The sequence below is a fragment of the Panthera pardus genome, unplaced genomic scaffold, assembly GCF_024362965.1.
Source record: "Panthera pardus isolate Hobbes unplaced genomic scaffold, ASM2436296v1 HiC_scaffold_18, whole genome shotgun sequence".
Classification (NCBI taxonomy): Eukaryota; Metazoa; Chordata; class Mammalia; order Carnivora; family Felidae; genus Panthera; species Panthera pardus.
Genome location: NW_026526743.1, coordinates 18,039,513 through 18,065,974, shown reverse-complemented (window position 1 = coordinate 18,065,974; position 26,462 = coordinate 18,039,513). Strand labels below are relative to the sequence as shown.

The 26,462-nt window shown below is 49.4% G+C and overlaps 3 protein-coding genes across 7 annotated transcripts; all 3 read left to right on the top strand.

Annotated features, from left to right (window-relative positions):
- Positions 1 to 187: 187 nt before the first annotated feature.
- Positions 188 to 8,359, top strand: RBM42 (RNA binding motif protein 42). Of its 5 annotated transcripts, none has more exons than XM_019423139.2 (10): positions 188 to 423; positions 657 to 801; positions 2,027 to 2,111; positions 2,220 to 2,294; positions 4,090 to 4,155; positions 4,256 to 4,410; positions 4,843 to 5,175; positions 5,507 to 5,624; positions 7,828 to 8,022; positions 8,115 to 8,359. In XM_019423139.2, the coding sequence occupies exons 1-10, from the start codon at positions 296 to 298 to the stop codon at positions 8,225 to 8,227; spliced, it is 1,413 nt and encodes a 470-aa protein (XP_019278684.1). In that variant the 5' UTR covers positions 188 to 295; the 3' UTR covers positions 8,228 to 8,359. The 5 variants fall into 5 exon arrangements, with proteins under 5 accessions (XP_019278684.1, XP_019278682.1, XP_019278685.1 ...); XM_019423137.2 differs by having other exon boundaries at positions 4,235 to 4,410; XM_019423140.2 differs by lacking the exon at positions 4,090 to 4,155 and having other exon boundaries at positions 4,235 to 4,410.
- A 2,975-nt stretch (positions 8,360 to 11,334) lies between these two features.
- On the top strand, positions 11,335 to 14,343 carry ETV2 (ETS variant transcription factor 2). The gene is made up of 7 exons (XM_019423187.2): positions 11,335 to 11,709; positions 11,951 to 12,040; positions 12,135 to 12,248; positions 12,513 to 12,572; positions 12,817 to 13,296; positions 13,786 to 13,898; positions 14,125 to 14,343. The coding sequence occupies exons 2-7, from the start codon at positions 11,971 to 11,973 to the stop codon at positions 14,323 to 14,325; spliced, it is 1,038 nt and encodes a 345-aa protein (XP_019278732.1). The 5' UTR covers positions 11,335 to 11,709; positions 11,951 to 11,970; the 3' UTR covers positions 14,326 to 14,343.
- Positions 14,344 to 16,048: 1,705 nt separating this feature from the next.
- Positions 16,049 to 25,637, top strand: LOC109251499 (cytochrome c oxidase subunit 6B1). The gene is given in 5 exon segments (XM_019423252.2): positions 16,049 to 16,186; positions 18,051 to 18,167; positions 19,974 to 20,038; positions 20,040 to 20,075; positions 25,291 to 25,637. Coding segments are annotated over 4 exon segments (261 nt in total). The 5' UTR covers positions 16,049 to 16,186; positions 18,051 to 18,061; the 3' UTR covers positions 25,345 to 25,637.
- The last annotated feature ends 825 nt before the right edge of the window (positions 25,638 to 26,462 follow it).

Here is a 26,462-nt window from a genome sequence, read left to right as displayed (position 1 = left end):
ACCTCATTTGCCTTCACTTACTTAGACCCAGGCTCTTCATTGGTTTGTTTTTACCGCACTCTGATTGGTCTATATTCCTTCTAGGGGTGGGCCCTCCAGGTATGGCCAGACTCTCATTGGCCTTGCTCCGAAGGCGAGACCACGTTGGCGTATGATGTCATACACCAGCGCCCGTCGCTTTCGCTGATACGTCATTCGAGGGCGCCCAACCCGACAAGACCAGAGAGTAGACAGCGGAACTGGTGGAGGCCGCTGAGCCGAGGCGGTAGTAGCGGCGACAGCGACGGCAGCAGCGATGGCCGGGGCGGGGCCAGCCCCGGGACTCCCGGGTGCAGGAGGACCTGTGGTCCCGGGCCCTGGCGCCGGCATGCCGGGCAAGAGCGGAGAGGAACGCCTGAAGGAGATGGAGGCGGAGATGGCTCTGTAAGGCCCTTGGCAAGGCGCGATAAAAGCCCTCAGAGTCAGAGCCACCGAGCCCTGGAGCCTCCAGGCCGCATTTATCCCGATATGGCTCTATCATGGGGAAATGGGACCTTCGGGATTGTGCGGGCGGGAGTAAGAAGAGATTGGCAGGGGTGAAGGCTCTATCGCGGTGTACCCAACGTTTCAGAGTTAATGAAAGGTCCTGAGCTGTGTTGTTGGTCTTGCCTCCTCAGGTTTGAGCAGGAAGTTCTGGGGGCTCCAGTAACCGGCATCCCGACTGCTGTGCCTGCGGTGCCCACGGTCCCCACGGTAGAAGCGATGCAGGTCCCAGCAGCTCCTGTGATCCGCCCAATTATCGCAACCAACACTTATCAGCAGGTACGACTGAGCTGAGCACAGTGCTTGAACACAATGTTTGTGCCAGGCATTGAGAACATAGTAACAACTAAAGCAAACAATACCTCTGCCCTTTGGGAGCTTATATTCTAAAGCCTGTTGTCCAGAAAGTTGTCTGAAATGATGAAAATGTTCTGTATCTATTTAAGTTTACATTTAAGTTCAGTAGTTCCTCAGTCTCATTAGTCACATTCACATGCTCAATAGCAAGTTGTATATAACTAGTGGAGAGGGAGACTACTAAAAAGAAGGCAAATAAATGGAACTGGTTCATTCTGTCAATAAATAATTATGGGGTGCCTTCTATGCACCAGGCACTGTTCTAGGCATTAAGCACATAGCAGAGAACAATATAGACCAAAAAAAAATCACTCTCTTTTTGTAGCTTACATTGTACTGGCGAGTGACAGGTCAAAGAGTAAGAAAAGCAGAGGTTTATCAGCATGGTCAGGAAAGGCCTTTCTGAGGAGGTGACAGTTAAGCAAAGATATAAAGGACATGATACGGGGAACCATGGAGATATCTGGTGGGAGAGCATTCCCAGCGGAGAGAACTGCCAGTGCAAGGGCTGTGACACAGGTGCATCCCTGACATGTTCAAAGAAGAGCAGAGAAAAGTGTGGCTAGAGTACAGCGAGCAACGGGGAGAGTGGGAAGAGATGAGGACAGAGAGGTGATAGAGATAAGACCTGGTAGGGCCTTGTGGGCCACCTTAAAGACTTTGGTTTTTACTCTGATGTGGGAGGCTGTGGAAGGATTTTGAGCAGAGGAGTAATAGGGTCCAACTTAGAAATTAATCATGGCTGTGTTTGGAGAACAGACTGTAAGGGGGCTAGGGCAGAGTCGAGGAGACTGAAGAGGCTACCATAATAATCTAGGCTAGAGATAATGATAGCTTGGACCAGGGTGGTAGCATGGGAGATGAGAAAGACAGGCTGGACATAATTTCAGATAGTGTGAGATGCGTTGAGGAAGATGAAACAGGATAACAAGATGAGTTGCTCCTGGGAGGGGCTAAGGACAGTTTTCGCTAGCGTGATCCCAAAAGCCTCCCTGAAAAGTAACAGTTTAGCTTAGACTTAATGTTGACAGATAGCCAGCCCCACATAGAATGCAAAGAATGAAACCCTTGGTCTCCCAGGGTAAGCCAGCCAGGGCAGCTTGGTGGCACTGAGTCAGGCCCCTCACCCCAATTTCTTCCCCAACAGGTTCAACAGACTCTGGAGGCCCGGGCAGCTGCTGCAGCCACAGTGGTTCCTCCCATGGTGGGTGGCCCTCCTTTTGTAGGTCCAGGTAAGTAAGGAGTGGTGGAGGAGAGGGAGCCAGGGGATCAGGCAAGGTGATAAAATGGGATGCCTGGGATTCTCCTCCCACCATCCTTGTCTCTTCCCATCCCAACAGTTGGCTTTGGCCCTGGTGATCGGAGTCACCTGGATAGTCCAGAGGCCCGAGAAGCTATGTTCCTGCGTCGAGCAGGTAGGTCTCAGGCCGGGAACCCCACATTTAATGAAGCACTCTTGTTTTGACTACTCCAGCATCTTGCCTACATCATTGCGCTAACTCACCTGCTTAATTTCATCCCCACCCTGACATTACCATCTTCCTAAAGCACAAACCCGATCATGTACTTCATCAGTTTGGCCTTAGTAGAGCTTGACTTGACCATTGCAAACCACCCTCCTTACTGTCACTCCTAATCCTTATTCTTTGTTGTGTTTCTCCATAGCACTTAATACTTTATAACAAGCTGTACAGTTGTTTTTTTTTTTTTATGTTTATTTATTTTTGAGAGAGAGACAGCGCAGGCAGAAGAGGGGCAGAGAGAGAGGGAGACACAGGATCCAAAGCAGGCTCCAGGCTCTGAGCTGTCAGCACAGAGCTCTATGCAGGGCTCAAACTCATGAACCATGATATCATGACCTGAGCTGAAGTCAGATGCTTAACCGACTGAGCCACCCAGGCACCTCGTAACAAGCTATACAGTTTACCCATTATGGCTATCCTCTTTTGTTTCCTCTAAAATACAAACTTCATGAGAGACGAAAGTCTTGATGTCTGCCACATTGTAAGCATTACGTACTATCTGTTCATGGGATAAATAAACCATCAAACAAGCACCAAGCTCCTCACCTAGCAGTCAAGACCCTACATCACCTGGCCCCTTATGGAGAGACTCTCACATACTCCCCAGGAGCCCTAAACATTGCTAGGATATGCCCGCAGTATTCTTGTTGACCTCCCTTCTCTCTCCTGCTCACTGCCACCCAACTGTAATCTTCCAAAGCCTATTGCCCAAATCAGAATCAAGTTAACCAAAATCAACTAAACCCTATCCTCTCCACAGGTCATTCTTACATTTGTTGAGGTGACCTTTACAGTCAATTTTTGTGACACTACTTCCTTATACATAAGAAAAAAATACACGTTCTGTAAAGTTCTGGTACGATCTGTATTGGATCAAACTTGTGTTACTTAAATCCTGTTAAACTTTTTTGTCTGACGTTTGAGAAATCTTAACATCTCTTACTCTTTGGTATGGTTTTGATCAAAATGCACATCTGATTTAGTCACCCTGGCCAGCTTCCAGTCCTGCTATGGCTCCCTGGTGCCCTCAGGAGGACATTCATGGTCCAGCCAATGAGACTATTCTTGGATGCCTACTGTCCTCTTGACCATTCTCTTATGAAGCCCTCCACACTGCAACTTCTGCTATTATAATTTATACTAAACTGAAAAGGGAAAAAAATTTGTTCGTAAATGTTCTTCTTGCCAGTAGTCTTTACAGTCACGCTTTGCCTGACCAAAGGCAATTGGTTCTTTATTATCCGTTGGGTCTCAGCTCACAGGAAGCCTCTAGTCGCCCTGGCTAAGTCAGAGGGCTCCTCCGGGCTCCCACCACTCCCCAGGTTTCCCCCTTCTAGTTCCGATCACTCTGCCTGGGCTTTACCCCCTTCCGGCCCTGATCACTCTGGGCTGTCACCCTCTGGTGAGACACACTGGGCTGTCACCCTCCTACTCTGGATCAGAAGATCCCTGAGAGTTTTTGATCTTTTGGTGTGTCCTTATTATTGTCCAGAACAGGGACAGCCCAGAGGAGATGTTCCGTGGTAAATTTTTGCTGAATGAACAAATCGAAAGACTTGCATCTCCCAGAAGGTTCCCCAGACTCTTCTCCAGGATTTCTTGGATTCTGAGAGTACCTACACACACACACCTCACCTCAAGTGCCCCGGTCCCCCATGACACACACCCCCATCTCTCTCTCCCACAGCTGTGGCCCCCCAGAGGGCCCCTATCCTGCGTCCGGCCTTCGTCCCCCACGTGCTACAGAGAGCAGGTGAGGGGGCCAGGGTCATCATCCCTGCCACATAACTTCCCCCCTCAGCCCTCCAACTCCCCCACTAACACCCTGACAGATTCTGCTCTTTCTTCTGCAGCAGGTGGTCCCCGCCCTATGGCCCTGCGGCCCCCTCACCAAGCCCTTGTGGGCCCCCCTCTGCCTGGGCCCCCTGGACCACCTATGATGCTGCCACCGATGGCTCGGGCCCCAGGGCCCCCCCTGGGCTCCATGGCTGCTCTGAGGCCTCCTCTGGTAAGTATGGACAGGGAGTTAATGGTCAAAGGTGTGAAGGGTGGGGAGATGCTCAATCCTGGTCTGGTAGGCTGTGTCTAAATCTGCCTTCTTACTCTCTGACTCTGTCTCAGTCTCTGTCTTTGCCTATTTCTTTTGGTGACTGAGTCTGTTTTTCTTTCTTTTTGTGAGGAAAATAGAGAAACACATGCAATGGGTTCTGTCTCTGTTTTTATTCTATTCTGTCTCTATCTCTATTTTTCTCTTGATTGTCCTTCTCTGTTTTTCTGTCCTGATGTTTTTGTCCCTGTGTCTGTCTCTGACTAGAGACTCCTTTCTCTGTTTAGGTCTCTTGTCTGCTTTCTGGCCTCAGGCCCTTGCTTTGTTGTATAGGATGGGAGTTTAGTCTGAGCCTGTGAAATGGTATCCCTCATTGTCTGCCCTTGCCCACAGGAAGAGCCAGCAACACCCCGAGAGCTGGGCCTAGGCCTGGGGTTGGGCCTTAAAGAGAAGGAAGAGGCAGTGGTGGCAGCGGCAGCTGGGCTGGAGGAGGCTGGCGCAGCAGTGGCTGTTGGGGCAGGAGGTGCCCCCACCGGCCCTGCAGTCATTGGGCCCAGCCTGCCATTGGCCCTGGCCATGCCTTTGCCTGAGCCTGAGCCACTGCCCCTCCCACTGGAGGTTGTACGAGGCCTACTGCCCCCACTGCGCATTCCTGAGCTCCTGTCCCTGCGTCCTCGACCCCGGCCCCCACGGCCTGAGCCACCCCCTGGCCTCATGGCTCTTGAGGTAAGCTCTCAGGGAGCATAGCAGTCAGGGGTGGGCAGCAAGTAGAAAGGGCTGGGAGAGCAGGCAGGAACCCATGCCTTTTATACCCAGAAAGACATGTAGTCCTCTATCAATGAAGGTATGAGGGAACCAGAAAATTGGAAGGGCTGGGAGGACATGGGAGAGAAGGAGGCAGATACATGTACCTCACATCCAGAAGCACATCTAGTTGTTTAATTATGGAAGTAGGAGGGCAAGGGGTGAAAGAAAGTGGGAGAGTCTGAAGGGGACATATCGGTCCAGAAGACTCCCAACACCAAGCCCTTTGCACCCCATCCCCTTTCCTCTGCAGGTCCCAGAGCCCTTGGGTGAGGACAAGAAGAAAGGGAAGCCAGAGAAATTGAAACGCTGCATTCGCACAGCAGCTGGGAGCAGCTGGGAGGACCCCAGCCTGCTGGAGTGGGACGCAGGTAAGTGGGCCCAGGTGCAGGGCCAGGCATTGCTCAGTCAAGGACACACCAAGGTCTCCTTGGGGCAGACTCAGGGAGGGTAAGCTGGGTAGGTCCACAACTGCCACCTCTCTGTAAGGCAGGCACATGCTATTTGCCTACCTCATGGAGGGCTAAACATTGGCTCTGAAGGGCAGGCCCTCATCTAAGCCACTGGACAGAATTTGGTAGAGGTTATTGGCACCTAGAACCCTCTGACCTCTGCCTGAGTTGCTAAAGATAAAAGAATGTTCTTTTTTCTCCCAACTTATGAAAAAAACAATTTTAAGTTTATTTATTTTGAGAGAGAAAGAGAACATGTGGGAGCATGTGCAAACAGAGGAGGGGCAGAGAGAGAGAGAGAGAGAGAGAGAGAGAGAGAGAGAGAAAATCCCAAGCAGCCTCTATGCTGTCAGCCCAGACAGAGCCCGACATGGGGCTGTGAGATCATGACCTGAGCCAAAATCAAGAGATGGATGCTTAACCGAGCCACCCAGGCGCCCCTTCTGATGAAGAATTTTAAACACTGAATATAACAGCGAACAGCCAAATATAACCACCATCTAGATTCAGCAATTAACATTTTTCTGTATTCACTTTATCCTTCTATGTGTATGTGTGTTTCTTGGATTTTGCTCAATCATTTGAAGCAAGTTATAAATGAAGTTCTCACTTCACTCCTAAATACCTCAGTATTCTTCTCCTAAGAAAAGTGGCATTCTGGGGGCGCCTGGGTGGCTCAGTCGGTTGAGCGTCCGACTTTGGCTCAGGTCATGATCTCACAGTCTGTGAGTTCGAGCCCCGCATCGGGCTCCATGCTGACAGCTCAGAGCCTGGAGCCTGTTTCGGGTTCTGTGTCTCCCTCTCTCTCTGACCCTCCCCCATTCATGCTCTGTCTCTCTCTGTCTTAAAAATAAATAAAACGTTAATAAAAAAAAAAATTTTTTTTTTAAATTAAAAAAAAAAGTGGCATTCTGTTTTGTATCATAATACCATTAACATTCCTAAGCAAATGAATGATAATTCTATGGTATCTCATATTCCCTTTATATTTAAATTTCCCCAGTTGTTCCTAAATTCTGTTGTAGCCATCTTTTCCCATGGATCAGGATGCATGCCGTTTTAGGTCTCTAGATTATCTCTTAAGGAGAATGGTTTCCCTCCTACCATTTTGTCTTATATGTAACAGTGTTTTGAAGTGTCCAGCCCAGTTGTTTTGAAGAAGGCCCCTCCCTCTGAGTTTGCCACATAATTTCCTCTTTAGAGTGGCCTAACTTGTTCTTAGAGAGTGTCCTTAATCACCACAGAAGCTGTGGGGCAACCACAGTGCTAGCTGAGAAAACAGCCCTACCTCCCATCTGAGTCCTTGACTTCTGCCTCTTGTTTTGGGACTGTCTACCTGCTCCAGGCCAGGGCATGGCAATGTCAGCCTAGATATGGTCGGTGCGGGCTGTAACCCCTAGTTCTGTGATCTTGAGCAAGTCACTTAGCCTTTCTATCCTTTCCTCACTCCAACAAGGGGATAATAATAGTATGTGCCTTGTGGCGGAAGGGATTCTTTGGGCTTGAGTACATTCAGTCTGGCTCAGGTCCAGCCCAGAGGGTATGCCCAGGAATGGAAGCTGAGGTCAGCCTTGGAGAAGGATCCGACAGTGTGTTCACGTTTCAGAGACTCAAGGGGAAATTAGAATGGGCTTTCTCTAAAGCAAATGGGTGTGAGGGGCCCAGGGGATATCCATGGGGACCAAGGGATGCTGGGGGCTCAGAGGAGAAGCCTGGCTAGGACAAAGTTGGAGCCTTAATTCATGGGAATGGAGAACATGGCTCTGGGGTGGGGAGGTAAAGGCGAGGACTCTGGAGTCAGGTACCAGAGTTCTTGTCCCAGCTCTGCCACTTCCTAGTTGAGTAACATTGGGCAGGTGACATGACCTCTCTGTGCCTCTGTGTTAAAGGGTGTTGGGAGTGCCGGATATGTTAAAACCTCATGAGTGCTTAGCAGAGTCTAGCACAGGGTAAATACCATATAGGTGTTGGCTGTTGTTACTGAGAGGGCCCCAGGCAGAGACCGCTGGGGATAGAGGGAGGAGGGTTTGGGGGATGCCTTCAGAGAAGGTGGGGCTATCTAAATAAGGCAGACATGGGGCCAGGCATCTGCATCTTCTGACCTCCTCTCTCCCAACCCCAGATGATTTCCGGATCTTCTGTGGGGATTTGGGCAATGAAGTGAACGATGACATCTTGGCACGCGCCTTCAGCCGCTTCCCATCCTTCCTTAAGGCTAAGGTGATCCGAGACAAGCGCACAGGCAAGACCAAGGGCTATGGCTTCGTCAGCTTTAAGGACCCCAGTGACTATGTGCGTGCCATGCGTGAGATGAATGGTAGGTGAAGCCTCTCTTAGGGACAGTGGGTGTGACCAGCATCTGGCCTAAGCCTGACCCCAAGCCTGACCTTGAACCCTCCATTCCCACAGGGAAGTATGTGGGCTCGCGCCCCATCAAGCTGCGCAAGAGTATGTGGAAGGACCGGAACCTGGATGTGGTGCGCAAGAAGCAGAAGGAGAAGAAGAAACTGGGCCTAAGATAGGGTCTGTGGCCAGGCACCCGCTCCCACCTGGCCGGAGCGCTGGCTCTTCCCCCAGTTCTCTTTGGAAGATCCCCAACTATCCACCCATCCACCCTCCCCAAAACCAGTTTCAATAAATTTACGTTATTTCCATCCCTGGCTGGGCTTAGAAGCACTCTTTGGGGAGCAGGGCTCAACATCCCCAGACCTGGAAATAGCGGGGAGCTTTATAAGTTTACCTAGCCAAACACGTAAATGGGCATTTTCAGTGCCCATCACATCTTCCTGAAACCTCCTAAGTGTGTGCTGAGTGCAACCCATTCCACAAAGGAGGAAGCAGAGGCTTTTAGCAAGGCCAAAGCCAAGCTGAGACTCAGACCGGTTGTCTTCTCACTCCAGCTTGTGCTCTCAGCACCAAGGTAGGGGGTCTTCTGGACTGGGCCTTCTGGAGCCCACAGCCTTCCAGGCTTTCATCCATTCAGCAACCTCACCGAAGGCCTAGCCAGTGCTGGGGACATGGTGACTGAAGCAGTCTCAGGCCCTGTTCCCTCAGAGCACATGGTCCAGTGGCAGAAGATAGGCCCACTGCCACACAGTGAGAGCCCAGAGTGGTCGGGACTGGGATAGTGGAGCCCAGGGTGCTGACCTGGCAGTCAGGAAGGGCTTCCTGAAGGAACTCGCCACTTCTGAGTCTGTCTCATGCTCTTCATGTCATTCTCTCCCAGTTTCTGCAGTTCTCATCCTCTGGATCTCAGACTGTTTTCCAGTTTCTTCACTCTGCCAAACCCCAGCCAACTTCTCTTGCCGTACATCTGTGTGGGCGTCCTCGAGTGTTTCTCTGTGTCTATTTCCCTGAATGTGTCTGTGAGTGCCCCTCTGTTTCTTGTCTCTAAGTGTCTGTATCTCTCTGAGTTTCTATTCTCTGCATCTGCAGGTCTCTCTTTTCCCAGCCCCAAGCTTGACTCTGCCTGTCTGAAGTGTCCAAGCAGAATCTTGAACACTAGGCTAAGAGCTTAGACTTTGCCTTGAAGGCAGCAGCAAGCCCTAAGAAGTTGAAACCAAGTTCACGCGGGGGACTGGCATCAGATTTGCACTTTAGAAACAGCCCTGACACTGCCGTGCTGTGGACTGGAGGTCTGAAAGGGGCTAGGGCAGGGACCAGGCAGAGGAGGGATACTCCATGATTCAAGCATGGGGAAGGGATGAGGGTCTCCCAGGGCCAAAGCCAGCAGAACCCTGGGTTGAGAAAGGGCACTCGGAGGAGGAAGGAAACAATGCCAAGGCCTCTCAGGAAGCTGATTACCCAGGAGAGGTGTCAAATTTCCTCTGTTCCCGCCTTCCTCCCTTACTGCTCCCTCTCTGACGTCACATTTTCCAGTCTGGTTACAAGGGTGAGGGTCTCCCTCCCTCACAGGAAGTGTCCTTCAGCCCCCTGTCACCTGGGCCAGACAACCCAGCCCCAGGACCCTCAGACCCTATCCCCACATCACTAGCCCTCCCTGCTCCTGACCCCCTTCTGCTCACTTCAGTCAGGGAGGGCAACAAGGGAGGAGATGGGAAGAGGGAATGATTCCAAAAATGAAGTTTTAAATGTGTGTGTTTAAGTCTCCCTGAGGAAAGGGAAAGAAAGCTCGGTGGGGTTGGGAGACAGATGGACAGAGATGGAGAGGATGTGGCAAGCAGAGATGAGAGAGACAGATGGAGAGGCGAGAATGGCAGGTCAAGGCAGTACAATGGGAGGGAAGATGGGGAGAACACCCAGAGAGAGAGAGAGATGGAGACTTGAGAGATAAGGAAGTAGGGAGAGAGAAGGGAAGGGACTGAGATTCAGCAGGAGAGACTGGGTGACAAGGCCTCACTGGATCAGGCCTGGTGCAACAGAGACCCAGAGCCAGGGACACCAACCTAGAGTAGGGAGTCATGGAGACTGACACACAGGAGAGAGACCAGCTTCAGGGGGAGGAGGCCTGGGGCATGGTGGGGAACACTAGGTTAGGGTACCCTTCAGGTCCTTGGGTTGGATAGATGGTGGAGCAGTGACCTGGGTGCTCTTTGCTCACCCAATGCTGAAGCCAATCCCAACACCACCCACCCACCATGTGCCCTGGGAAGTGGCTCTCCCCTTTCAAGCCCAGCTTCCTCCTGTAACACCAACAGAAGAGTAGTGCTCACACTTCCATCCTCCCACCCTCAGAATGGTAAATGGTTAATGGTCAAGCAGGGTGAATATTGAAAAATGCCATTAAGGAGGTTATTTTTAATGGTAAACACTTACTAATACAGCATAATGGGTACAACCACAGGCTCTGAAGCCAAGCTACCTGGGTTTAGGGTTACCAGATTTAGGAAATAAAAATACAGGACACCTAGTTAAATTTGAAGCTCAAATAAACAAATAATTTTTTAGTATAAGTATGTCCCAACTATTGCATGTATAGATGTATATGTTATATGTATACGTGAGGGGCGGGGGGGGGGGGGGATGCTGAATCATTTGAAGTAAGTTACAGACATCATAACACTTCGCCCCTAAATATGTGTCCATTTCCTTACAGAGACATCTTTCATGTTATAATACCATGATCACATCTAAGAAAATGAATAATTCTATATCTTATATTCAGTTCATACTCAAATTTTCCCCATTTGTCTCAAACTATTATAGCATGGAAAGGCATGGATTCCGGACATGAAGAGAAGTGGAAGGAAGTCTGTTTCAATTTCCCCCTTTCATAAAATGAAGACTAGTACCTACCTCATAAAAGGATTAAGTGAAAACCCAGTGACACAGTTGGTGGCAGGCAATGAGCCCTCAATAAATGTTAGCTATTAGAAGTACTGTCGTTATTATTTATATCGTTGATGCTGTTACCATGATTGGCACTCAAGAGCAGCCCCAGAATGTCGTCCTCAAAGCCCTCGAAGGGGAGAACTCTGCCCAGTTGGGGATTCTGGGTCAGCTTCCCCCAACCATATCCTTCCTCCCCACCCCCCACGCAGTCCCCCTGCAGATTGTGACGTAGGCCGACCTGGGGTCTGGCCGGAAATCCCCCTTCCTGTTGTAGATAAGCTTGGCGCAACCCAACTGACCCCAGACCCTCCCCCCTCTCCCCCCCCCCCCCCCCATGTCGCAGGATCAAGACCCAAGACGGAGAACCTGTCCAGCAAGCCCCCCGCCCCACCCCCATCATCCCGTAAACTCCCCTCCGCACCCCGGGTCTCGCGCAGCCCGCTGTTCCCCAAGCTCCTGTCCAAGTCCAAGCCATCCCCGCAACAGGATAGCTGGAGCTGTCAGGAGGCGGCGGACGGCCATCCCTGAGGGGGGTGGAGGGTGGGGGGGGACGACGCTTGGCCCCGCCTCTGTCCCTGCAACTCGACCCAGCTGCGACCCCCAGCTCTGACGTCTCGGAAAATTCCCCCCCTGCCCCGGCCCCCAGGGGAGGGGGTGCATGGTATGAAATGGGGCTGAGACCCCTGGCTGGGGACAGAGAAACCCGCCAGAGGTGAGCCATGAACTGGGGACTGGATGTCTGGGGGTCTGGACTCTTGGGTCTGAGGGAGGGAGAGGGCTGAGGTCCCTTACTCCTAGTCTGAGAAAAAAGGACACTGGAGGCCAAGATTTCAGGGTCTCGGGGAAGAAGGGAACAAAAGGCCTGGACTTCTGGGTCTGAGGGAGTCTCCAGCCAGACTCCAAGGTCCCTAAGTGTCACCAGCTCACCCCTTCCCCTTTTTTCCCCTGCCCAGAACATTCACAAGGAGCATCCATGGACTTGTGGAACTGGGATGAAGCTTCACCGCAGGAAGTGCCCCCAGGGAACAGGCTTTCAGGACTGGGTAGGCTGCTGCACTGAGTCACTGTATGGGGAGGGTGCACAGGTGGGGGTCTCTGCTGACCCCGACCCAGCCCTAACCTCCTCATTGCCTGCAGAAGGAGCTGAGCTCGGCTTCTATTTCCCTGAGCTGGCGTTCCCAGGGGACACGCTGACAGTGGAGACACGCTGGAAAGGTGGTTGTGGGCTGGGACCCTTGGGAGCTGAGGAAGGTGAGAGACTGGGGTGCTGGGACTGAGGGAGGAAGGGTGTGTTCCTGGACTCCGAAGGCAAAAAGGGGGGAGGGCTGCGGGCTTGAAGTCCTGAGGTTGAAAGACGACGAGGCCAGGGTCCTGAGTTCTAGGTATGCGTGAGTAGGGGCTGGAGGTAATAACTCATTCCCTGAAGAATAAAGACTGCTGCGTGAGTGGTCGAGGGGACGTCTCTAGTCATTGCTCACACCTTCCCTAAACTCTGTTCGTTCTTATCCCTCGCAGGGCTCTCACCGCTGGACTGGGGCTCCACGTTAACGCATCCAGAAGCTACACGGGGGGCGGGTGAGTGTGTACACAGAGGAGGGGGAAGAAAGACACTGGGGTCCTCCTCCGTAGCTGGAGGTTTAAACTACTCGATCGTTAAGGGGAACGGGGCTAGGACGGGAAACACCTGTGTCCTCGATGTGGCATGGCCTAGATCCGGGAGCCCAGGGCCCCAGAGCTTAGAGCTTAGACTCCAAGAACCCCCGAGCCAGAGACCGGGACACCTAGGCTCCCCTCACTTGAGATCTGTTGCTCCTCACAGATCCCGCCCGTCAGGCTCTTCCGTGGTCGGGAGACTGGACAGACTTGACGTGCAACGGCTCGGACCACTGGAACGGCTTCTCCCAGGCCCCGGGCCCCGCCCCTCCCGGCCTGGGCCCCGCCCCCTTCGCCGGTTCTGCGGGGCCAACGGATCAGAACTGTGCCACCTCCGGGGGAGGGACCAATTCGTGGTCTTGTGCCCAGGCCGCCCCCAGCTCCACCAACTGGGACAGTTCTATTGGTCTCGACGGCGCCACCTACTGGGGCAAGGGCCTCCGCGGGGAGCCTCACGCGGACACTACCATTTCGTGGGTTGGACCTGCGGTCTCAGACTATACCACCTCCTGGGTCTCGGGGCTGCATACGGACTGCACCACTTCTTCAAAGGGATACCAGGCTTCAGATCTCACCACGTCCTCTGAACCCAGCCAGCAGTCGGACCACGTAACCTTGGCTTGTTACCCCAAAAGTAACCATCGAGGTGAGGGGTCCGCAAGACCCGAATCTAATGAGGCGGGGCCTAGGCGCGTAGGGGCGGGAACCAGGAAACTGGAAATGAGGGGGCGAGGCTGTTACCTAAGAGTCCGAGAGAGGTGGTGACGGTGAGTCCCGGAGGAGGAGAGGACTAAGACACTGGTAGTCTTCCAGGGAGCAAGAGACCTAGGCTCCTGGATTAGTTGAGAGGAAAGAGGTGAGGGTCTGGATATCTGGGTCTCCAAGATGTGGCACCCAAACTCCTAAGTTTCAGAGATGGGGGCCCCGGCTGCCTGGGTCCCTGAGGCCGATGCTGGGGATCCTTATATGGAGGGATCCGGACTCGCTGGGCCCGAAGGGGATGGACTGCTGGGCCCCGAGTTGGGAAAACCGGACACGTGGACCTTCGAGGCGAGGGAGCCCGGACGTATGGGTCATCGAAGCGACTTGGTCCGGGGCTAGGAAGCCTGAGTGTTCACCTGCCTGCACTCCGCAGGTCCCATTCAGCTGTGGCAGTTCCTCCTGGAGCTGCTCCGAGACGGGGAGCGTAGCAACTGCATCCGCTGGACGGGCAACAGCCGCGAGTTCCAGCTGTGTGACCCCAGAGAGGTGGGGCAGCTTCCCAGACCGGCCAAGTCGAGGCAGTTTGCCTAGTACTTGACCCCACCCCCACCCCCCACCCCCACCCCAGCTCGTACTCATCTCTATCCCCGCAGGAGTTAAAGGGACTAACTCTTGCCCAAAACGTACCCGAAACCGCGTCCCCCGCCCCGCGCGTCTGTTGCCTAGCCAGGCTCCCTCCTGACTCTCAGACTAAGCCCAGCCTCTGTCCTAGGTGGCGCGGCTCTGGGGTGAGCGCAAGAGGAAGCCCGGCATGAACTACGAGAAGCTGAGCCGAGGCCTGCGCTACTACTACCGCCGCGACATCGTGCGCAAGAGCGGTGGGCGCAAGTACACGTACCGTTTCGGGGGCCGCGTACCCGGCCTGGCCCATACCGACTGCGCGGGAGGTGGACCGGGAGGAGCGACCCAATAAAAATACCCCGTCAAATTAGTCGTGTGTGCTGCCTGCGTCCTTCCCACTGACACTGACTAAACCCACTAAGGACCCTAAGTGTGCACCACCACACTCACATCCCACCCCCACCCCCGGCCTGTGTGATCTTAAGACGCGCGCGCGGTGACTAAAACACACCCAGACCCTTAGGGGACCTACTTGCATGTTCACTGTGTGATGGGATATTCAAAGGAATCAACTCAGTCCCTTTAGGGCCTACTGTGTGCCTGCCCGTGCTGGGACTTGTAAAGGAATCGGACCCAATCACTAACGTTTGAGTTTACCTGCTGTGTCCCTTCTGAAGAGAAGACTCAAAACTCCAAAAGAGGACTTATGTGTGTTCTTCCAGTGCTTGGGACCATTAAGTAATTAGACTTAGTGCTAGATCCCCCAAACCACCTACTGTCTCACCACTCCAAGTTGAGGGTGGTTGAACTTGGATCTAGATCCCAAGGAGAGCCTACCCCATTCTGGGAACCACTGAGTCCCTAAAGAGTGGTCCTCCTATGGACTGACAAAATGACAATTTTAAGTATTTGGTCTGAGAAGGACTCACCAGGAAGGTGACATTGAAGCAAAGACCTGAAGGAAGTGAGGAAGGGAGCCAGCTTCACAAAAAGCATTCCAGGCCAAGGGGAGAGCAAATACAAAAGGCCCTTAGAGGGAAGCCAGACTGCGTGTTTAAACAGGAAGAGGCCAGTATGGCTGGAGCAGTGGGAATAAAGAGAAAAGGATAAGAAATGAGGGTATAAGAGGGACCAAACTGTGTAGGTCATTTATGAGGACTTTGGCTTTTGACTGAAAGAGTCAGACAAGACCCAATGAGAGGGTTCTAAGCCAAAGGGAAGTGATGACTGAGGTGTTAACAGGGTCTCTCTGGCTGAGTGGATGATTGTGGAGGGCAGTGGGGAAACCAGGAGGCTAGGGTGTGGGCTGCTTCTATAGCCTAGGCTGGCTGTGCCTGTGGCTTGAACCAGATGTCGAAGATTCTGGATATATTGCTTCAGGCAAAGACAAGATTTCTTGATCAGCTAGCTGTGAGGTGTGAGAGAGAGTCAGGGATACCTCTGTGACTAGAATAGATGTGTCACTTTCCAAGATGGACTAATTTCTGCCAGACCCAAGCTTTTATGTTCTTAACCCCTCCTCTCTGTGATGCAGGACTTTGGTTTGAACCTTCAGGCACCCAAATCTGTGTTAATTTGTGCCTTCTGGAGTTTGGGGAAAGACGGTAATGAACAGGGAGGTGGGAGTCTGGATATTCCTCACAGTATGACAAATGACCCTGGGAGAAAGACTGGTTCGATTTCAAACCCCTAACAATTGATCCCGTAATAATCATGAAGAGGGTAGGGACTCGTGTTTGTTCAGTGATGCATCCCCAACCCTTATCGAAGTACCTGGCACTGGGTAAGCGTTAAACAAGCAATACCTGCATGAATAAGGATACTTCCGCTGGGATACTTTTCCCTCGGCCCACTCTGCAGATAGTCCCAGGACTCGAAACTCCTTTCCCTAGGTAAAAACAAGAGATGAGAAACTGTAACCAGGCGTCTCAAGCCCAGGTCGGACCTTCGAAAAGCGCACGCCAGCTCACGATTGGGCCGGAAGTGATGATCAACGGGCATTCAGCCCAATAGGATTTCGGAGCTCTCCCGGATGGGCGTGGCCTTAATGGCTCCAGAGACGGCTTTTCCGCGGGCGTTCTAGCCTCGCGGAAAACTCTCACGCACGCTGACTCGCTCCGCTTCCGGCCGGCCTCAATTCCGCTTCCGGTCCGACTCTGGCGTCTTTGTTGAGGGTCACATTGAGCTGCAAGGTGCTTCGGGGGTGTCTTTAGGTGAGTGTCCAGGGCTTGGGAAGCTGGGACCCTATCCTGGGGAACTGAGGAACCGGACCCTCGTTTCCTCGAGGACGAAGTGAGTTTCCGGCCCGCGGCGTCTGCACCGCCCCCCCCCCAACCCCGGTCCCTAGGGTCCTGTTCTGTTAGTATTCGTAGCTAACGATTATTTCGATCTTCCTTAATTAATGCCAGGTAACGTTTCACGCGACTTTATTAATTCATTTAATCTTCACTCCAGCCCTATGAGGAAAGGCCCGTAATTATCCCTTTTTGACAGTGAAGCAACTGAGGATCAGCGATATTAAGCTACTTAGCCGGCGACCGGGGTTTGGATTCCGTAGTTAGGACTGTAGTGCCCTCAATCAGCGGGCCCTAGGCAGGCGTGGCTCCCGTGGCTTGCCCGGGCCGCGGCCTGGCCTTGCACCCAGGTTTCTGGTTCCTCCTCCCTCTTGAATGTTAGAGGGCTTAAGAGTCATTCCTGAACCACCCTCCCTCCCAGGTCTCCCCCCAAAACAACACTTCAGAACAACTCTTCTTCTGTGTCCCAGCGCTGGTATTCTACGTCTCCTCCTCATGCGCCTCTACCCTTTCCCCCCAAAGATTCTACTGTGGTGCCCCAGATCCCCACCACTACCTTGGGTCCCTTGAATTTAACACTGGCCTGCTCACTACGTTGGGTCCCTTGAATTTACATGGGCCTTTGTAACCCCATTACTCTTTGAATTCTCTGGAATAGAGGCAGTTTCACATTCCATGGAGAAAACTGTGTGTCACCTCATAAGAGATACAGCAGAGCTTTGTGATTCTCAGTCTGCAAAGTCCATAGAATGCAAGGTGTGCTAGTACTTGAAGGGGGGAAAATTACATATGTATTTTTCCTAACCTTTTTAAAAATTTCTTTCTTTTTAACTGTTTATTTTTGAGAGAAGCGAGCGGGGAGGGGCAGAGAGGGAGACAGAGAGTCCCAAGCAGGCTCCTGGAGTGTCAGCACAGAGCCTGACGCGGGGTTCCAACTCACCAACTATGAGATACAAACTGAGCTGAAATCAAGAGCTGGAGGCTTAACAGACTGAGCCATCCAGGCACCCCTTTATTCTTCTTAATCTCTAATTTAAGTGTAGCATTTCCTTTTAAGAATGGAGGCATCAATCTTGGTAACAGTCATCATCTGTCGCTTTGTCAGCAATCAAAATCACGGGTCATCTTATATCACATTATGGTTGCAGATGTCACAGAATACATCTTCACTCGTGACTACTTCAGAATTGTGGTAGTTAATAAATCCTCTGCTACATACAACTGGTTTTCTTTATGGTCCTATGCAATCTTTTAATGCATTAAAAAATATTCTGAGAAAGGGTTCATTAGATCCCTGAGGAGTTCGTGGTACCAAGGAGATTAAGAACCTCTACAGTGTAGATCTGTCAGTGATGGAGTGTGGCTCCTCCACTTGTATGACCTTGGGAAGTCACTTGGACACCCTGTCCCTTGTCTGTGAAACAGTGATAGTGATGAGTAATAGTTCCTACCTTTTAGAGTGGCTGCAGGAGTAAAGTGTGTAGAACAGTGCTTGGCCTATACTGAGTACTCAGTGAATGTTGGCCAGTGTTATTTTGGGACGAATAAGGCCCGATTTTGCTAAGGAGTCCCATCCCCCCGCCCTGCCAAGCCCTGCTGTGACTTCCACACTTAGATGTGTGGATTTGCCCCACCCTTTACCTCTGTTTGTATATGCTGAGAGGTAGAAGGTGGTGGCTGATTCACACCTAACCTACCCCGTTATTCTGCGTCTGGGTGGGCTGACCTCCCCATGCCCAGGTCCCTTAGAACTTTTGCCAACCTCCATTGCCTATGCCTCCAGGACTCAGCACCATGGCAGAAGACATCAAGACCAAAATCAAGAACTACCAGACTGCCCCTTTTGACAGCCGCTTCCCCAACCAGAACCAGACCAGGAACTGCTGGCAGAACTACCTGGGTAAGCAGGGCGTAGACGTGGGAGGGGATGCAGACCTGTTCCTGGTCCCTCACCTCGTGTCGCTTATCTGTTGTTTCCTACTGGATCTGTACATCCCAGGCCTCTTTTTTTGTTGTTGTGGGCATCCCACCTTGCAGGGCCCATGCCCCTCATCACAGCTGTGTTCAAGTTCCAGGATCTAGGTCAGGATCACAAACTTTGGTTCCTATAATGATTTTTTTTTTTTTTTTGAAGACTATTTGTGTGTATATGTGACAGATGTAACATACATAAAGGAAATATGTAAAGCATAATGTACACCTAAATGAATAATACTAAAGTGATTCCCCTGCGTAACTATAACCTGGATAAAAAATTAGATACTGGCCAGCATCCTGAGCTTCCCTGCCTACTGCATGCCTTGCTTTGAATACAGCATCCTACTCTGCCCACTAGAGATGTAACCTTGCCGACTTAAGGCAATCACATTTTGGTTTTATCACTGCTTTTAGGTTTGCCTCTTGATGAACTTTATAGACATTATACATAGTCTCGGTTTTTTAATTTCTTCATTTGGCAGTTTTGAAGATTCATCCATGCTATGATGTATGGTTTGGTCATTTTCATAGTGTATAATTTTCCATAATTTATTTCTGGACCCTTGCATGGTTTCCAGTTGGGGGCTTTTATGAATGATGATGCTATGAATGTTCTGTGTAATTTGATGTGCATATGAATGCTTTTGTTATGTAGAGAATGTGCCCAGGAGTACAATACTTGGAGTATTTTTCTCTTTTTTAATTAATTTTCTACTTTTATTTTATTTATTTATTTTAAAGATTTTATTTTTAAGTAATCTTTGCACCCACTGTGGGGCTCAAACTCACAGCTTCGAGATAAAGAGTTGCATGCTCTACCGACAGGCACCCCTTAATTGCCTACTTTTAAAGGTGTTTTTATTTTTAGTTTATTTATTTATTTTGAGAGAGAGAGCTCCACCAGGGGAGGGCCAAGAGAGAGGATCCCAGGCAGCCTCCCCATAGTTCAGCACAGATCCTGGTGGGAGAAAGGAGAGGCTCAGACTCACAAACCATAAGATCAGGACCTGAGCTGAAACCTATAGTCGAATGAATGAGCCATCCAGGCGCCCCTAGTTTCCTACTTTTAAAAACAAGATTATCCTCTTCCCGTCTTAGGATGCCAGCATCTTAGCATCAAGATTATCTTCCCTTTCCTTTGCCCTGGTTTTGGACTTCCATAGTCCCTGCACATGTCCCTCATGTTACCTCCTCATTCCTGACCCCAGAATTTTCAGGTCAAACAGTAGTTCTCTAGGGGCCATGAGATCAATTTGGCGAGGCATGTCTAGCCTTTTTCAGCACATTTGTAGGAATGTACATTCTTTGTCAAACGTGTGTGTGTGTGTGTGTGTGTGTGTGTGTGTGTGTATGTGTATGCATAACTGCTGTGAAGTGAAAAATATTTCTCTGAGTTTTGATCAAAAATGTGTTCTAGGGGCAGCTGGGTGGCTCAGTTGGTTAAGTGTTGGGCTCTTGATTTTGGCTCAGGTCATGATCACACAGTTTGTGAGTTGGAGCCCTGAGTTGGGCTCTTCACTGACCTCGCAGAGCCTGCTTGGGATTCTCTGTCTCTCTGTCTCTCTCTCTCTCTGCGTGCTCCCCCTCCCCCACTTGTTCTCTCTCTCTCTCTCTCTCTCTCTCTCTCTCTCTCTCTCTCTTTCTCTCTCTCTCTCTCAAAAATAAACATTTTTTTAAAAATGTGTTCCAGTCCTTGGTCTGGGCTGAACCTGAGCCCCTTTCTTCACAGACTTTCACCGCTGTGAGAAGGCGATGACTGCTAAAGGGGGTGATGTCTCCGTGTGTGAATGGTACCCGGCGTGTGTACAAGTCCCTCTGCCCCATATCCTGGGTATGTACTGCCTGCTGGAGCCCTTGGAACGCTGGATGGGGTCTTAGCAGAAGGGAGTGTAGTAACTCGGTGGGGGCTCATCTGTGAGAGGCAGAGGAAGCACAGGGCATCGCACTGTCCATGGGACTTGACCTTTGCTTTGTGGAATTGCCCTCATTCTCTCTTTTTAATGATACTCTCAGCCAGTCAGGACTCTCAGCTGGGGCAGCTGGGGCCGTCTCCATGCTACATCCATCTTGCTCATGCAGCCCACAAATATGCGTATGGCCGGCTCCCTGTCCCTGTGGGGCTCGCCATCTTGTGCAGTTCTGTGCCTTTTATTATGAACACATTCAAATTATACATAAAAGTAGAGAGAATAATTCAGTGACCTTCCACTTATACCCACTCCCCAAATTGAGTATTTTCTTTTTTTTTTTTTTTTTTTATTTAACGTTTTTATTTTATTTTTGAGACAGAGAGAGACAGAGCATGAACGGGGGAGGGGCAGAGAGAGAGGGAGACATAGAATCGGAAGTAGGCTCCAGGCTCTGAGCCATCGGCCCAGAGCCCGACGCGGGGCTCGAACTCACGGACTGTGAGATCGTGACCTGAGCTGAAGTCGGACGCCCAACCGACTGAGCCACCCAGGCGCCCCCCCAAATTGAGTATTTTCAAGATTTTTCCACATTCCCTTCTTTCCCCTTTTCTTTGCTGTAGTATTCTGAAGGAAATCTCAAACATGTCTTTTTACCCCTACCTACTTCCGTGTGCTTCTCTAGAAGATGCGGACACAGTAAGGCAATCTGGCTAGCCCTGATTGACCAGACCTTTTGTGACTATTTAATACTCTGTCACACACTTTAAATAAAGAATTTATCTTTAGGGGCCCAAGTCCTTCTGATTGAGCCCCCCGCCTCCCAAATATTTATGTTTAACATTGTACTATTGCCTCAAATCAAAGATCCTCTTGACTGCAAGAAACATTGAGAAATCTTTTTTTAAAATGCCAGAAAGGAATGCAATTAATGCTAATTTCAGAGATGTTAAAATGCAAAAACCTTGTGTTTTAGGATCAAAATATGGTAGTATTACAAAAGTCATAGTGCTTATTAAAAAAAAAAAAAAAAAAAGCCGGGGCACCTGGGTGGCTCAGTCGGTTGAGCGTCCGACTTCGGCTCAGGTCACGATCTCGCAGTATGTGAGTTCGAGCCCCACGTCGGGCTCTGTGCTGACTGCTCAGAGCCTGGAGCCTGTTTCAGATTCTGTGTCTCCCTCTCTCTCTGACCCTCCCCCGTTCATGCTCTGTCTCTCTCTGTCTCAAAAATAAATAAACGTTAAAAAAAAAAAATTAAAAAAAAAAAAAGCCAACTGTGAGCAGTACAGTAAAATAAAAAGTAGAAGCCGTCTTGTGCTCCCCAGTGCTCCTTCCCTGAGGTAACTAGTGTTAACTCACTCCCTTTTTCCTGTGGAGCCTCTGTATGGATGAGTCACACGACGTAGTCTTCGAATTGCTTTGACTTCTCAGTGTGTCTTGAAGCCTTTTTTTATAATAATGCATACAGATCTGCCGTTTTAGGTTTTAGTAACTTTCAGATGCTTTTATTTAACTGATTCCCTTTTGATGGAGATTATGTTCTAATTTTTCAGTATATATGAAGCATCCTTGATGTACGCCTTTGGGGCTTATTTCTTGAGAACAGATTGCCTTAATGCAGTCTTCCTCAGCTTGCTTGGCTCTCCTCCCACCTCTCTGGCCACAGTGTCTCATGTGTCTTTGAGTGCCCTGTGCCCTTCCAGGATTTCTCCTTGTCGCTGGGTGATCTTGGGTAGCATGATGTTGTGAATTCATAACATCCCTCCTCCAGCCTCAGAGCCTCCATTGGGTGCATGCTGGACAGAGGCCTGGGAAGCATGCTTCCGGCCCCGGTGCTGCCCTACGCCCCATTCTCCAGGACCTGGGCCTGCCCTTACCTTGGGAGCAGCAGATTGTGTGGTTCCTACCCTCAGGTGCCTGCTGTGTCTGCCCTGTTAGGGCTGAATATAAATGTATTCTGCCAAGTCCCTTTTAAACCTGGCTGCCCTGGCTTCTTCATTTTAAAAACTTGGTGAAGTAAAAACAAGTGTTTTGTTATTGCTGTTGTTGTTGTTCAATTTTTTTTTCATGTTTATTCATTTTTGAGAGAGACAGAGCATGAGCCAGGGAGGGTCAGAGAGAGAGGGAGACCCAGAATCTGAAGTAGCCTCCAGGTTACGAGCTCTCAGCACAGAGCCCGACGAGGGGCTCAAACTCATGACCTGTGAGATCATGACCTGAGCTGAAGTCGGACACTTAACCGAGTGAGCCACCCAGGCACCCCTGTTTTGTTTTTTGTGAAAAATATAACCACTTCACAAAAACTTAAAAAAATAGAGAAAGGGCAGAAAAATGTTCCCCATCCTCCTGACCTCCCTAATAATACTGTAGCATTTCCAGGTGTTTCCTGTGTATTATTTTCAATTAGTCTCTAATCCCAGTATGTGTATTTTGGAAGGGCATTTAAAACATTTTTTCCAACCATGTTTTATTTTCCAGGTTAAAAAATCTTGAGTTTCTCTATGAAAAAATAGCACTGACTTTTGTGGAATCTTCAAAACAGGAGATTTATGTAATGTAGAAAGTGAAAGCCCCCGAGCCATTCCCTTCTGATCCCAAAGTTAACTTTCCTTAGTCATTTGGCACAAACCTTTTACTTCGTTTTCTGTGTGCTAATGTGTGTGTATGTGTAGATGTGTGGTTATGTACTTTTTAATACTAATATGGGTCATACTCCTGACACTGTTTTATGCTTTGCTTTTTTTACTTAACATGCATTGTGTACCTACTTCCATGTCCATACAATCTGCTCACTTATTGGGCAGCCATCATCTTAATAGTTATAAAATATTTCCTTCCCTTTTAGCTGGATTCACATCTTTTCACTATTTTAGATGATACTTCAGTGTACATTTCCATTCCGGGAAATGTTTTCTTCTCTATTTGAATGGTTCCCTTAGTTTCCTTTCCATGAAGTGGGATTATTGGGCAAAGTGAAATTTCCAAGTTATCAGACCAACCTGATCCTTTAAAAAGAGATGGAGAGGAGGGTAAGGGCATTAAGGAATCTACTCCTGAAATCTGTTTCATATGCTAACTAATTTGGATGTAAATTTTTAAAAAAATATAATAAAATTTTAAAAAAAAGGAGATGGAGAGGGGTGTCTGGATGACTCAGTTGGCTAAGCATTCAACTTTGACTCAAGTCATGATCTCATGGTTCCAGGGCTCGAGCCCTGCATCGGGCTCTGTGCTGACAGTGCAGAGCCTGGAGCCTGCTTCGGATTCTGTGTCTCCCTCTCTCTCTCTGCCCCTTGCCCACTCGAGCTCTATCTCTGTCTCTCAAAAATAAACATTTTTTAAAAAGAGAGAGATGGAGAGAGGGTCAATCCCAGCGACTGAGAAGTTCACTCATAGAGTACTGTGGACTGTGGACAGTACAAGTCCAGTATGAGGGAATCCAGGTGAGCATTGACCTGAAAAGATGTCCATCTCCACTCAAGTCATCAGGAAAACACAGCTTAAAACAACAGAGAGAAGCTTGTTTTTACCTTGCATTCTGGTGCAAGAATTATAAAGATGGACAGTGCTAAATGTTAGTTGTTCCATAAATTGGTACAATCTCTTTTGAGGTCAGTTTGGCAGGATCTTTCAAAATGGAAAAAAACATACACGTGGCAGTTTTGCATCTAGACCTACAAAGATGCTCCTGTGTGAGGATCTTCATTGCAGAGTTGTTTGTAATTCGGAAACAACCCGAGCTAGATAAATGTTGGTACGTTTATCTTGATCTTTGTGACAGAAAACAGAAAGAGCTCTAAGACTTGTGGGAAAAGCAAGTTGCAGGACAATACGTAGTGTGGCCCAATTTGTCTGTATGTTTTTTAAAGTACAGAGTATTCATGATACATGGTGTGTAAGTATGTAAATAAAATACACATCACTTAACTATGAGCCAGCTCATTTGTAAGCACTTGATATCCTCTAAGGGCAAACATGCTGCAAAACAGGATGAGGTGGATACTGTTATCGCTATCCTCATTTTTTTTAATGTTTTATTTATTTTTTGGAGACAGCGCGAGCAGGGGAGGGGCAGAGAGAGGGAGACACAGACTCCGAAGCAGGCTCCAGGCTCCTTGCTGTCAGCACAGAGCCCGGTGCAGGGCTCGAACCCACAAACCATGAGATCATGACCTGAGCTGAAGTCAGACGCTTAACCGACTGAGCCACCCAGGTGCCCCTCACTGTCCTCATTTTATACAATTAAAAACTGAGGCCCTGAGGGGTGCCTGGGTGGCAAGTCTGTCGCGCATCCAGGTCTTGATTTTGGCTCAGGTCATGATCTCATGGTTTCGTGAGTTCAAACCCAGTGTCCAGTTCTGTGCTGGGCGTGGAGCCTGCTTAAGATTCTTTCTCTCTCCCTCTGCCTCCCTCCCCACCTTGTGTGTTCTCTCTCTCTTTCTCAAAATAAAAATTTAAAATTAAAAAAAAAACAGGCCCTGAAAGATTAAGTAATTTGCCCGAGGTGTCACAGCTAGGAATTCAGACTCAGTCTTCCTTATTATCCGTGCTTTGGTCCACTGCCTCTAATACATGGCATATATATGTGAGTGTGAGGGTGTATGTATATCAGTGGTTGTGCTTCTGACTGCCCGTAGGAAGGTCCACAGGTTGCAGAGTGTTTCTTCTAGGGAGCGTTAACAGTTTGATACGGGCCTTTCTGTTATTTTTTATATGCCTATATGCGTACATCTGTGATCAGCAGGATCACACTCTGTATTCAGTTTTGCACCTTTTTGCACTTGGGAGATCCACTCGTGCCAGGGCATAGATGAGCCTCTTTTTTGTCTCGCAGCTGCCTAGTGTTCTTTCCTGTATTCTGACAACCATCACTGAGTGTTAACTCTGGGGTTCCTGAGATACGGCACAGCCGCACTCTTGAACCTCTTTACAGTCACACATCTCCCCAGGGACAGCCCTGCAGTGAATGTGGGATTTTTCTGCATGTTACTCGCCCCCCTCCAACCCTCACTCCTGAAATAGTGGCAGTACTGGGCTTACTTGTTGACGACTGAGCAGGTGAGCAAAGTGAGGAAGACCAAGGTCACTCATCTGGTTTCCCCACGGGGGAAGGGAGTAACATTGGCTGTGTTTCCACAGGTGGCAGCCTGGGACGACCGCCGGGCGGAAGGCACGTTTCCTGGGAAGATCTGAACTGGCTCCACCCACCTCTCCTCCGTACTCCATCCTTCTCCTAGGGCAGTGAAGGGGGACCTGGGTACATGGTGATCCCCACCCTGGGATCCTGAAGCATGGCTTAACTAATAATAAACACTCATTGGAAAAGTGTAAGACTGTGTATGTGTGAAAGAGCTGGATGATCGGGCAAGAAGCTGGGGTAGAATTAGTACCTTGACCAGTAAGAGGGGCTTCAGGGTGATTGTTTTTTTTCTGTTTTGTTTTGTTTTGTTTTATGTTATGTTATTAAACTGACTGCCTTCTCTATACCAGACAGTAGAGTGAGTTGATTATACAAAATAGCCTCGAGCCCCTATACATGCTAAAATTTATCTGATTATTCCTTTATTATCTATATAATTACAAGAAACTTTTTTTATGTAATTTTTGAACCATGTGAAAACAGTATAATAAAAACTTCTGTGTAGCCATCACCTAGTTTTAACAGTTATCAACAGAATACCAATCAGTTTCATCTCTAATTATTCCCCTCCCCCCTAGGTGATTTTAAAGCAAATCCTGAGGATTTATCCAGAGATAAGTAAGTATATGTATCTCTTAGAGATGCAGATTTATTTTACACATGATTACACTGCCATGATTACATCTAAGATAGTAACGGTACACTTTTAATATCATCTGATCGGTTTTCTTCACAGTGTGGAATTTCTCCCTCTATTTTGGTCCTCCTTTTTCATGTTGATCGTGGTGATGATCGGAGGTCGTTTTAAGCAGGCCAGATGAACATTTTTTCTTGCTGCCCCCAAAGGAATTGCCACACAATAGTCCAGAATATCACCCACCACATTTGTCAGCAGGGAGCTCCTGAGACAGTTGACTCGCTTAGAGCACCAGGTTGTGGCTGAATTGGTGTTTCCTCAAGACCACTCAAGTGGTTGAGAGACAGGCTTATCTGAAGCATATTCGGGCGAGCAGAGAGAGGATTCTTGCATTGAGGGAAAATGGCCTAGGGAGGGGTCTTCTGAAATGGCTGCCTATGAGGAGGAGAGGCTCTAAACAGAGGATCCTCATGTATGCCCAGGGACTTTGAGGAACTGTAGCTTATGTCATGTGTCGGAAATAAGAAAGAGCTT